This window comes from Penaeus vannamei, chromosome 25 (assembly GCF_042767895.1).
Source record: "Penaeus vannamei isolate JL-2024 chromosome 25, ASM4276789v1, whole genome shotgun sequence".
Taxonomy (NCBI): Eukaryota; Metazoa; Arthropoda; class Malacostraca; order Decapoda; family Penaeidae; genus Penaeus; species Penaeus vannamei.
In genome coordinates, this window is record NC_091573.1 from 6175047 (window position 1) to 6187546 (window position 12500).

The window sequence follows — 12500 nt, forward strand, 5'->3', positions numbered from 1 at the left end:
GAATGAGTGGATGGCATTTGTGATGATATTTGTTTCCTTTCCGCTACCCCCTCCTTCTCTTTCTTTCTCTTTCTTTCTTTCTCTCTTTCTTTCTTTCTTTCTCTCTTTCTCTCTCTTTCTTTCTTTCTCTCTCTCTTTCTCTCTCTCTCTCTCTCTCTCTCTCTCTCTCTCTCTCTCTCTCTCTCTCTCTCTCTCTCTCTCTCTCTCTCTCTCTCTCTCTCTCTCTCTCTCTCTCTCTCTCTCTCTCTTCTCTTTCTCTATATCTCCCTCCTTTTTTCTGCCTCTCCTTTCTTTCTCTGTCTCTCCCCCTCCCCCTCCCCCTCCCCCTTTATCATATCCTTCACCACCCTTCTTCCCCTCTTCTGTTAGTGTTTTATCAGTTGAATTAGATCGATCTTTCGTTTATTGTATAAGAAGGTAATTGTTCATTTTCTTTTTCCTTTGTTAAGCCTGGAACTCTTTCAAAAATTTTGCATTGATGGAACAAGAAACAATTATCGTTAGTTGCAATGATGATTTTTTATTGTTTTATTTACCTATTTTTATTTATTTATTTATTTATCTATTTTTGTTTGTGTGTTTGACTGTTTGTCTTGACATTTTTATTTTCTATTTATATTTTTATTTTTTTGTAAGAGTTATTCTTGTTAAGTGTATAATGTAGACCATTTATTACATCAACGTAACCGGATCTGTCGGGGGGAACGTAATCAAAATCATTAAGTAATTTTAGAGTTTAATTATGCGTAGTGATAAGTACGCCGCACCACGAGGGTGGGGGGGGGAGAAACAACGTGAAAAAAGAAAGAGACAATAATCGGATAAAGAAGAAGACAAGGAAAGAAAAAAATATATAAATTTAAGTTTTTCTCTTTTTTTCAACTTTTCTTTTTTTTTCTTTTCTTAATTCTTTTCCTTTCCTATTTTTCATTTTCTTTCCTTTTCCTCTTTTTCTTTTTTTCTTTTTCCTTTTTTTATTCACCCTCTCACCCTTTCACCTTGTCAGATTCATCATGGCATCTCGTGAAATTCTTATCCTTTTTACACCCCTTTTTCTCTTCTTCTTCTCCTTCCATCTTTACCGTTCCACTTCTCAGTTTGTCGTAAGTATGCTCCTTTTCCATCTCTCTCTCTCTCTCCCTCTATCTCTCTCTGTATCTATCTGTTTATCTATTTCTATTTCTATTTCTATCTGTTTCTCACTTATTCTTTATCTTATTTTCTCTCGTTCTCTCCCTCTTATGTCAGCACCTGATTTTTCTTATGAACTCCCTTATTGTATTGAACATTTCTCTCTCATTTTACTTGTTTTTTTTTTTCAATTTCTTATTTATTATTATTTTTTTAATTGTTTTTGTTTATTATTCTATGTAGATATTTATCTTTCTTTATTTATTAATATTTATCCATTTATTTATTTATTAATATTTATCTATTTATTTATTTATTATTATTTATATATCTTTTTATTTATTATTACTTATATATTTATTTATTTATTATTATTAATCTTATTCATCTAATATTATTAATCTTATTCATTTGTTATTATTAATCTTATTCATTTGTTATTATTAATCTTATTCATTTGTTATTATTAATATTCATTTATTGTTATTAATCTTATTCATTTGTTATTATTAATCTTATTCATTTATTATTATTTATCTATTCATTTATTTATTCTTTTTCTTTAAGATAGGCAGGTAATTTTACCCGCTGAGAAATTTTGGGTTTATTTGACACTCGTGAGACTAAAGAGTTTGCATAGCATCACGCGGGCGGCCTCGTCTGCGCTTATTGTGAAGCCTGTCGCGGGCGGGGTGGCGGGCGGGGTGGCGGGCGCTGAGGGAGGGGTGGGTGGGGGGTACGTAAGTAGGCCTACTAGGTGGGGTTGAAGGCGTTTTATGTATCATTTTTTTTTTTCTTGGAATTTATCTTTTCTTGTTTTTTTGTTTTCTTTTTTTCCGTCCGTTTGAATTGCTTTTTGATTCTGCTTTTTGTTTTCTTTTTTTTCTTTCTTAGTATTGTTCTTTCTTCTTTTTATTTTTGTTGTTGTTGTTCAGGGGTCATTAGGGACAGTACCAGCTTCCAGGTAATGTGGGAAGGGAAGGGGAGAGGGGGGTGGGGGGGGATAGAGGGAGAGAAGAGGGTGGAGGCAGAGGAGGGGGGAAGGGGTTGGGGAGAATGGAGGGAGAGAAGGGGTTAAGAAGGAGGAGGAGGAGGACGGGGAGAAGGTGGTGTCAGGACAGAATATAGGAGAGGAGGTGGATAGATGGGAATAGGAATTGAAGAAGATAGATAGGAGGGAATGAGGAAGAAGTGAAATGAGGAGCAGAGGCTAAGGTGGAATAGGGAAGGGAGAGAAGGAGGAGAAAATAAGAAGGGAGGAGGGAGGACGAGGAAATTGGGTTTGAAAGGACTGTCAAGATCCATTGCAAGCCAGGGCACCGCAGTTTCGTCTCGTGTCAGTCTTATGACCTGAACCTTTTTCATGCTACTGCTATACTCTCTTTTATCGAAGCGAAGATGCACTTGGGAGTATGGCAGAGAGAGCAACGTGACCGAAATGATATTGTTGCTCATCAGTTGGTTCGTATCCAATAATTTTTTAATCAGTTGTCGTCGTCCGCCTGCCGTCAGTCATATCCTAGGTGTTAAGAGCATATTCCCTCGAAAAAAGGCCTTCGTTTTGATGCTTTCCATTTTCTTTTCCTCCTTTCTAATCCTTAGGTTCTTCCCTTTATCAGTTCTTATCCCTCTTCTCTTCTTTCCCTCTTCATTCTCCCACTTTGAAGAAGAAAAGAATGAGTATATATATTTTCATCGACTTGTGGTGCCTGTAGAAATAGATATAAAGCTATTTAGTGTTCGAAGGCACTGGGTTTCCGAATGATGTTGGCAGCAGTGTTGGTTCGTGTTGGCAGAGGGAAGGCATGGTGGAAGCGGGTGTCACTCGCGGTGCCATAAAAGGACCGGCGGCGTTAGGGAGAAGCGGCGAGAGTAATGCTGTGGTGAGAGTAATGCTGTGATGTGATTTGGTGCGATGCGATGCCTTCCTGGCTACGGAGTGCGTTGCCGCTGGGGTCGAGGGTTCGCGAACTCTGGGCCACGTCGCGGAATCCGTGTCAGTGGTGCGATGTTTGCGGTGCACGGGATCGAGAGACAGATGTGGCTGGTGGTCTTTCTCACACGGTCTTGTAACATCATAACGACTTCGGTTGAAGGCTTGGATTCTCCTTTCGATTCTATCATCTCACATACCACAATAGGTGTATCAATTCCGCATCGCGAGCGTGAGTACCAGAAAGCAAAAAGTACCAGCACCAGCACTAGCGCCACCAGCTGCTCTCCTCCCTCTCCTTCCCTCCTCTTTCCCTGGCTGAGTGGCATTAAGCACGTAACCCCCTTTTATATCATTTAAGAACTTAATGCGATTAAATTTACATGTTGGAAGCGATATTCGAAAAGGATTTTGTCCATCGAGCATAGGGAGAGCGGGCGGTGGATTATACGGAGCATTAATCTCCGGGGTTTTGTTAGAAGACGCTGATTTTGAGGGCATTGGGTGGAGGCATTGCGCTGGAGCTGTTGAAACGGGGCATTGGTTCTAGGCATTGGTGATGAGGCCTTCGGGTAGGGCAGTCTATAAGCAGTAAATTGGTTTAAGACGAGACTCGTTATCTAAACATGGTGCTGTTTTGAGACGAGACACTGCAAGAAATAGCCATTATTCATCGTGTAACAAGGTGCGGTTTTAAGACGAAATATCCAGTAAGTAACAAGACACTGATTTAGCACATAATTCAAAAGGCTGTATTAAAGTATTTCATAAGACTTCGCTTTGGTTCGAGGCGCCCCACTCGTGATGATTAACAGCGCGGCCTCGCTTCGCCTCTCTGTTCGTCACTCTTGCTTCCTCGCTTCGCTTCGCTATTCGTCACTCTTGCTTCCTCGCTTCGCCTCCCTATTCGTCACTCTTGCTTCCTCGCTTCGCTTCGCTATTCGTCACTCTTGCTTCCTCACTTCGCCTCGCTATTCGTCACTCTTGCTTCCTCGCTTGCTTCCTCGCGCCTCGCCCGCCACCTACACCTGTTCTTGGCTGATGACTTAACGTGGTCGCATGAACGAGTGTGGGATATGTCGTTTGTCTCTGTTCGGTTGTGACTCGTGGTTTCATTTTTTTTTTCTTTTAGGTGTTATTGTTGGTTAATGTTTCTTTTTTTTCTGGCGTTACTGGTGATTGTAGCTTGTTTTTCTCTCTTGTTGTTAATTTTTGCTGTGGCTTCCTTTGTGGGCATTTTTCTGTTTCCGGGGTCACTGTTGGCTATTACTATTTTTGTTAAGACTCGCCTGTTCATTTCTCTGCGCCAGCGTTTCGCAACATCAACGGCTTTGTCTAGATTGTTATGAGATCCGGTTTGCATCAAGCGCCGCATCAGCTGAGCCTTCCGTGACGTCATCTGTGTCCGTTTGGAAGCATCAGTTACGAAACATCCCGGCCCCTCCCTTCCCCTACCCCCTTGCCCCTTTCCCGGTCCCCTTTAACTCCTCCTCTTCCCCAACTCCCTTTTTCTTTCCCTAGCCTCCTATCCCCTTCCCCTCCTCACCTCCTTTTCCCTAGCCTCCTATTCCCTTCCCCTCCCCGCCTCCTTTTCCCTTCCCCTCCCCGCCTCCTTTTCCCTTTTCCCCCCATCCCCCCACCTCTCTTTACTAACCCCTTACCCCTACCCCGTGACCCTCACTCCCACCGTGTCTCCCGGGTAACAGGTAAATAACCCAAGAGGTAACAGCTGATCTCCGGCATTGACAGCTGATATTATTATGGCCGAGTGTTATGGCGAGCATTTATAGAAAACCCATCTGGACCACCCACCCCCACCCCTCTACCCCTACTCTTATAGCCACCCCCACCCACCCCCACCCCACCTCCACCCCGGCTTTCGCGCCAAATTAGATTTTGGTCATTAGCGTTTCATGGCGGATCGGGAATCGTCCGTAGATTTGGCAACGTGTTTATTGCGACACTTCGCTTGGGGGGGGAGGGAGAATATTCGGGGAGGAAGGGAGAGAGAGGAGCTGGAGGGAGGGAGGGAGAGGAGGAGAGGGAATGGGAGAGGATGAGAGGGAGGGAGAAAAGGAGAGGGAAAGGGAGAGGAAGAGAGGGAGAAGGTAAAGGAGGGGAAGGGAGGGAGGGAAAGAGGGGAGAGGAAGAGAGGGAGGGAGAGAGTGGAGAGGGAGAGGGAGAAGAAGGGAGAATGGAAGAGGGAAAAAGGATGTGAGAGAGGGAGGACGAGGGCAAAAAGGAATCATTTTGCATTAAAAAAGTATGACTTTTTGCAGATGTCGTTATCACCAGCATTCGTATGCATTTTTATTTACATGAATGCATTTCCTGACTGCACAGATCTTATAATGGAAATTTCCTGGAGCTCTGGTACGGTTATTGGTTTTGTTATTATTACTGTTGTCATTATTATCACCATCATTGCCGATGTTTTAATTGATCTTTTAATTGAAACTCCCAGGAGCTCTGACAAGGTTATTGTTTTTGGGATTGCTAATATCATTGTCATTATTATCACCATCGTCGACATTCTAAATATTATTTATCGTCGCCATCACCTCAGTACCACCGACTCCTCCCTCCACCATTGCCAACACCATTGCCATTATTAATTCCAGCACCATTACCACCACCATTGCCAACTCCATTGCCACCACCACCCCCATCATTACCACCCCCATTGCCATTATCAATACCACCACCATTACAGACTCATTACCACCACCACCACCTCCATCATTGCTACCTCCATTGCCGCCACCATTGCCACCCATTACCACCCCCATTACCACCGCCACCCCCATCATTGCCACCTCCATTACCACCACCATTGCCAATTCCATTACCACCACCATTACCACCCCCATTGCCACCCCCATTGCCACCCCCATTGCCAACAGCAGCCCGGCCTTTCCTTAACCCCGCCTCCAGCATCGGCCGCCCGGGCGTAGACGTGCACGTGCGCCATGAGTCGGAGGCGGCCGTCCTGCACGTCATCTTCCTGATCAACGAGGGCGCGCTCGTCTCCGCCACGGCAGACGACTCCATCCACCTGTGGAACTACCGCCAGAAGCGCCCCGAGATCGTGCACTCGCTCAAGTTCCAGCGGGAGAAGTAAGTGTTTGAAGGGCGGAGGGCGGGGTTGGGATTTTTTTTTTTTTCTTTTTTGGGGGGGCGTGTGGGAGTTTGTGTGGGGGGGTGAGTGTGTGGGGGGGAGTGTGTGTGTGTGTGGGTGTGGGTGTGGGGTGAGTGTGAGTGTGTGGGGGAGGTGAATGAATGTGTGTGGGGGTGAGGTGAGTGTGAGTGTGTGTTGAGTGTGTGTGTGTGTGTGTGTGTGAGTGTGTGTGTGAGTGAGTGAGTGAGTGTGTGTGTGAGTGAGTGAATGTGAGAGAGAGAGAGAGTGTGTCTGTGTGTGTGCGTGTAGGTCTGTACATGGCGAGAGGGTTGTATGTTTTTTGTTTTTTTTTCTAGATGCTCGTTGGTGTGTGCTTTATCTTTCCATGAAATTAAGCGTTTTGTCCCTATCTTTTTTGTGTCGATTTCAACCTGGTGACTTTTAATTAGATAGCTTTTTATTACGCTTAAATGTCACGAACACAACAATTAAAAAGCATCAGAGACTTATTTTGTCTCACTCGGTCCATTTAGAAGAACAAAAAGGCGAGACAATAAAGAGAAAAGCTTCAAATTGAGCATCCAGTGTTTTTTTTTTACACACTTTTGTTTCTGTCCCATGAAAGCAGCATGCATAGTATCTGTGTCAGTAGCTAGAAAGAACGTAGCCTTAGGATGTGTAGTTATAGCGCTTTGATGTGAAGACGACCTGAAAACGCGGCTATTCGACCGGAAATACGTTCGCTTATAATGGAGCCTAATTACGTTAATTAAAAAAAAAGGCGTGAATGATGTAATAATAAAGGAATAACGATGCTATAACGGAGCTTAATTACGTAAATTCAAAAATGGCGTTAATGATGAAATGATAAAGGAATAAAGGTACTAATAACGGAGCCTAATTACGTTAATTTAAGAAAAAGGCGTGAATGATGAAATGATAAAGGAATAAAGATACTATAACGGAGCCTAATTACGTTAATTAAAAAAAAGGCGTGAATGATGTAATAATAAAGGAATAAAGATGCTATAACGGAGCCTAATTACGTTAATTAAAAAAAGGCGTGAATGATGTAATGATAAAGGAATAAAGATACTATAACGGAGCCTAATTACGTTAATTAAAAAAAAGGCGTGAGTGATGAAATGATAAGGAATAAAGATACTATAACGGCGCCTAATTATGTTAATTTAAGAAAAAGGCGCGAAAGATGAAATGATAAAGGAATAAAGGTACTATAACGGAGCCTAATTACGATAATTCAAAAAAAAGGCGTTAATGGTGAAATGATAAAGGAATAAAGGTACTAATAACGGAGCCTAATTACGATAATTAAAAAAAGGCGTGAATGATGAAATAAAGGAATAAAGGTACTAATAACGGAACCTAATTACGTTAATTTAAAAAATGCGTTAATGATGAAATGATAAAGGAATAAAGATACTATAACGGAGCCTAATTACGATAATTAAAAAAAGGCGCGAATGATGAAATGATAAAGGAATAAAGGAATGCAGAGGGGATAAAAATGGAAATGCGAGTGACTATCTTTTGTTAATTTGGCGGCTCCGTGATAGACAGGAGCCGTTGCGCCGTAATGGAGTCTGCCGCCGGAAAAGTGGAATAAGCGCTCTGTTTCTGCATTGAGGACCGGGGATTAATGCCTTGTTCCTCTTCCTCCTCTGCCTCCCCCCCCTCCCCCCAGATCTGTTTGTCTGTCTGTCTGTCTGTTGGTCTTTCTTTCTTTCTCTTTCTTTCTCTTTCTCTCTCTTTCTCTCTCTTTCTCTTTCTCTTTCTCTCTCTCTTTCTCTTTCTCTTTCTCTCTCTCTTTCTTTCTCTTTCTCTCTCTCTCTCTCTCTCTCTCTCTCTCTCTCTCTCTCTCTCTCTCTCTCTCTCTCTCTCTCTCTCTCTCTCTCTCTCTTTCTTTCTCTAGCTTCCTCTTCCTTCTCTCTTTCCTCACACCCTCTCTCTCCCTACCCCTCTCTCTCCTTCCCTCCCTGTGTCCCTCCCCTTACCTCTATCACTCTCCCTCCCTCCCTCTCTTATCTTTCTCTCCCATCCTCCCTGTCTTTTTTCCCCTCCCTCTCTACTTTTCAACCTGTCTCCTTCCCCGCCTTCCTCTTTACCTCTCTCTTACTTTTCCTCCCTCCCTCCCTGTCTCCTTCCCCCTCCCTCTCTACCCCACTTTCCCTCCCTCCATGTCTTCTTCCTTCCTCCCTGTCTCCGTCCCCCTCCCTCTCTAGTTTCTCTCTTCCTCCTCCCCCTCCCTCTCCCATCCTCTCTACCTCTCTCCCCCTCCCTTCCCTGTCTCCTTCTCCCCTCTCTCTCTACCTCTCTCTCCCTCTCCCTCTCTACCTCTCTCTCCCTCCCCTCCCCCTCCCTCTCTCTCTCTCTCTCTCTCTCTCTCTCTCTCTCTCTCTCTCTCTCTCTCTCTCTCTCTCTCTCTCTTTCTCTAGCTTCCTCTTCCCTTCTCTCTTTCCCTCACACCCTCTCTCTCCCTACCCCTCCCTCTCCTTCCCTCCCTGTGTCCCTCCCCTACCTCTATCACTCTCCCTCCCTCCCTCTCTTATCTTTCTCTCCCATCCTCCCTGTCTTTTTTCCCCCTCCCTCTCTACTTTTCAACCCTGTCTCCTTCCCCGCCTTCCTCTTTACCTTCTCTCTTACTTTTCCTCCCTCCCTCCCTGTCTCCTCTTCCCCCTCCCTCTCTACCCCACTTTCCCATCCTTTCTCCATGTCTTCTTTCCTTCCTCCCTGTCTCCGTCCCCCTCCCTCTCTAGTTTCTCTCTTCCTCCTCCCTCCCTCTCCCATCCTCTCTACCTCTCTCCCCCTCCCTTCCTGTCTCCTTCTCTCTCTCTCTACCTCTCTCCCTCTCTCCCTCCCTCTCTCTCTCCCTCCCTCCCCCTCTCTCTCTCTCTCTCTCTCTCTCTCTCTCTCTCTCCCTCTCTCTCTCTCTCTCTCTCTCTCTCTCTCTCTCTCTCTCTCTCTCTCTCCCTCCCTCCCTCCCTCCCTCCCTCCCTCCCTCCCTCCCTCCCTCCCTCCCTCCCTCCCTCCTTCTTTACCTCTCTCTCCTTACCCCTCCCTCTTTACCTCTCTCTCCTTAACCCTCCCTCTCTACCTTTCTCTCCCTCCCCTCCTCTCTATCTCTCCTTCCCCCTCCCTCTCTACCTCCCTCTCCCTCTCCCCTCCCGCTCCCCCTCCCCTCCCTCTCTTCCTCTCTCTCCCTCACTCCTTATTTCCTCCCCCTCGCTCCCTGTCTACCTGTCTCTCCCTCATCCTCTTGTGTCCCCTTTTTTATTTTTTTTTTCCTTTTTTCCTTTTTTCCCCTTTTTTCCCCGGTACATCGCCCCGATTTAATTACTTGACGCGGTATCGATCAACGAAGGTACCGCCGCGGTTGAAATTAAAATATATTCGGCCGAAGTTATTTGATCGGCGTTTGAGGTTAATGATGATTATGCGTTTGACCTGTAAAAAAAAAAAAAAAAAAAAAAAAAAAAAAAAAAAATGCGTAATGAATGGAACGGATATTGGATACCTCTTATTCGCATGTTTAATGAATAGTCGTTGTGTTTGTTGTTGTTTTATTGTCACTCGCTTACATCGTTTTTTTTTTGAGTCATTTAAAGGACAGGGAAAACAGCGCGAGTGTATAGTTTATTTGGTTATTTGGTAAGAATCGTTGATAATATCCGGACATTACGGTGTTGTTTGTAAAAGAGATCGCTGAGTATTATTTTTCACACTGGATGAATTTATTGGACGACAGAAACGATACAAAACGAATTAAATTTTGTTCACTCACATCAACTAATCAATATAAAAAAACAAATGGAAAAAAAACTCGAAAAAAAGTCATTCACGCCGTTAATTGACCCCAAGAAAAAGAAAAAATAAATGCACCCCCATCCTCAAAAAAAAAAAAAAAAAAAAAAAAAAAAAAGTGCCCTGCCCATCAGCAATGCCCTATTTTTAGCGAGCCGAAAGAGAACTCTGGGCGAGCGAGCGGGGCGAGTGCCAAGGCAGTGCCAGAGCGGAGGACCTCGGCCAGGGCGGGGCAAGGCGCGGGGCCCATCGGAAGGTACGTGGGGCGGGGGGGAGGGGAGGGGGTGGAGGGTGCCTGCTGTGCCCATGCCCGCTCCTCAAGGCCCCGGGCGGGATCGCACTTGACTCGCACTTCTGTGTTGGTGTTGGCGGCTGCTGCTCACTCGCGGTTTTTGGTTGCTCTTCGGATTTGGTTTGTTATTTCGCTTATCACTGCAATTGTTCGTATTGTTCGTATTATTGTCGTTATTTATTATTATTATTATTATTATTATTATTATTATTATTATTATTATTGTCTTTTTTGTTATTGTTATTGTTGATGGTATTGTGCTATCGTTATTATTATTATTATTATCATCAGCAGCATTATGATTATTCCTATTACTATTAATATTGTTGTTGTTATTCCACATTTTCTTATCGGTTCCACTTCCTCTATCTTCCCCCTGCTCTGCCTCCTTGCCTTGGAAAAATCTGAAGTCGTGGAAGAGTCACGTCTTATTCTTGATTATTTATGAATCACCGGGACCGAATCCTTGCCCCTGAAACCCCGTTATTGCCACAAGAGCTAGACCAGTCATGGCATGTCATGGATTCGTCCAAGTCCAAGAGTGTCTAGGTCAGGGTATTGAGATCAGTTCGAGTTAACGAGGTCGAGAGAGTATTCCGAATTGCATTTTTTCGTTTTTTTTGAGATTTGGCTATGGAAAAAAACTGAATAGATTTTTTTACTCGCAAAATATATATTTTTTAAACACAGCTCAAACTCGTAATGTTTTTATATAAGGTAAAAAAAATGGATATTTAACCGATTTTTACCAGAATTTTGCGCGTGTGTTTTGGCTGTTCATGTGTCCTTTATTCGTCCTCGTATTTTGCTTCTCATTTAGTCTATGGTGCAAAGATTTTTTAAATTACATATATATATATATATATATATATATATATATATATATATATATATATATATATATATATATAACATATGTTTGTACATGATACATGTAACCATGAATACATGCAGACATATCTGTACCATTTTCCCCTGATATAAATATTCAAGAATAATCTCTTTTTTTTTAGTTTTATTCTCTCTCTCTCTCTTTTAAATGTACACTTCTGTCAGTGTCATGTTTTATGCAATTTTTGAATTGTTAAAACTGGTCCGTTTGTCCGCCTGAATAATGTGCATGTTCAAAAACTGTTTTGAAATTGGCGAGTGTGAAATTGTGACTGAGTGTTATTCATATCCGTTGTTGGGAGAAGAATTGCAACGAGAGAAAATCTTCAGTTTCCCCTTCGTGCATGTTGGATGTTTCCTCGCTGAGGCGCAAGGGTTTGTCGGGAGAAAAAGGTGGAGTCATTTCCTTGCGGCAATTATGCAGTCGAGGTGCATGCGAGGAAATGAGCTTTGGCGTAACAGTCGAATGAAGTGAAAGCGCTCGTTGAAGAATAAATGAGGAAACAGATAGATAAATGTGTGTGTATATGCATGTGTATATATATATGTGTATATATATATATATATATATATATATATATATATATATATATATATATATATATATATATACATACACACACACATATATATACACACTTATACATGTATACATATATATATGTAAATATATATATATATATATATATATATATATATATATATATATATATATATATATAGATAGATAGATAGATAGATAGATAGATAGATAGATAGATACATAGATATATAGATATATAGATACATAGATATATAGATACATAGATACATAGATATAAATATATATGTATCTGTGTATATCTATAACACACACACACACACACACACACACATATATATATATATATATATATATATATATATATATATATATATATATATATATATATATATATATATATATATATATATATATATATATATATATATTATGTATATATTATGTATATATGTGTGTGTATGTGTGTGTGTGAGAGAGTGAGTGAGTGAGTGAGTGTGAATGAGTGAGTGAGTGAACATGTCAGATGGAAACCCTCCCCAAAAGAGCCAACCAGCCAACCCCACCACAACCTCAGCAGTAGGAGCCACAACCCTACGAACCAGTCTCGGAAGCCGCCCGGGTGGTTAGCCGCCCCGCCACAAACCACAAACGAACTAACGCCCCCTTTTGCTCTCTCGCTCTTCCAGGATCACGTGCCTGTGCCTGCCGTTCCAGAGCAAGTGGCTGTACGTGGGCACGGAGCGCGGCAATGTCCACATCGTCAACATCG

The 12500-nt window shown here is 42.6% G+C and overlaps 1 protein-coding gene across 6 annotated transcripts in view; it reads left to right on the forward strand.

Annotated features, from left to right (window-relative positions):
• The window catches only part of Tomosyn (syntaxin-binding protein tomosyn), a 764570-nt gene that overhangs the window by 647196 nt on the left and 104874 nt on the right, over window positions 1-12500 (forward strand). For 5 of the 6 annotated variants that reach the window (XM_070139037.1, XM_070139039.1, XM_070139038.1 and 2 more), the window contains exons 3-4: window positions 5999-6181; window positions 12418-12500. The exon at window positions 12418-12500 is cut by the window's right edge and continues 52 nt beyond it. In XM_070139037.1, the coding sequence (XP_069995138.1) occupies window positions 5999-6181; window positions 12418-12500 (266 nt within the window). Of the gene's footprint in view, window positions 1-5998; window positions 6182-10073; window positions 10261-12417 lie in introns of those variants that run through there. The other variant, XM_070139042.1, reaches the window with a different exon arrangement.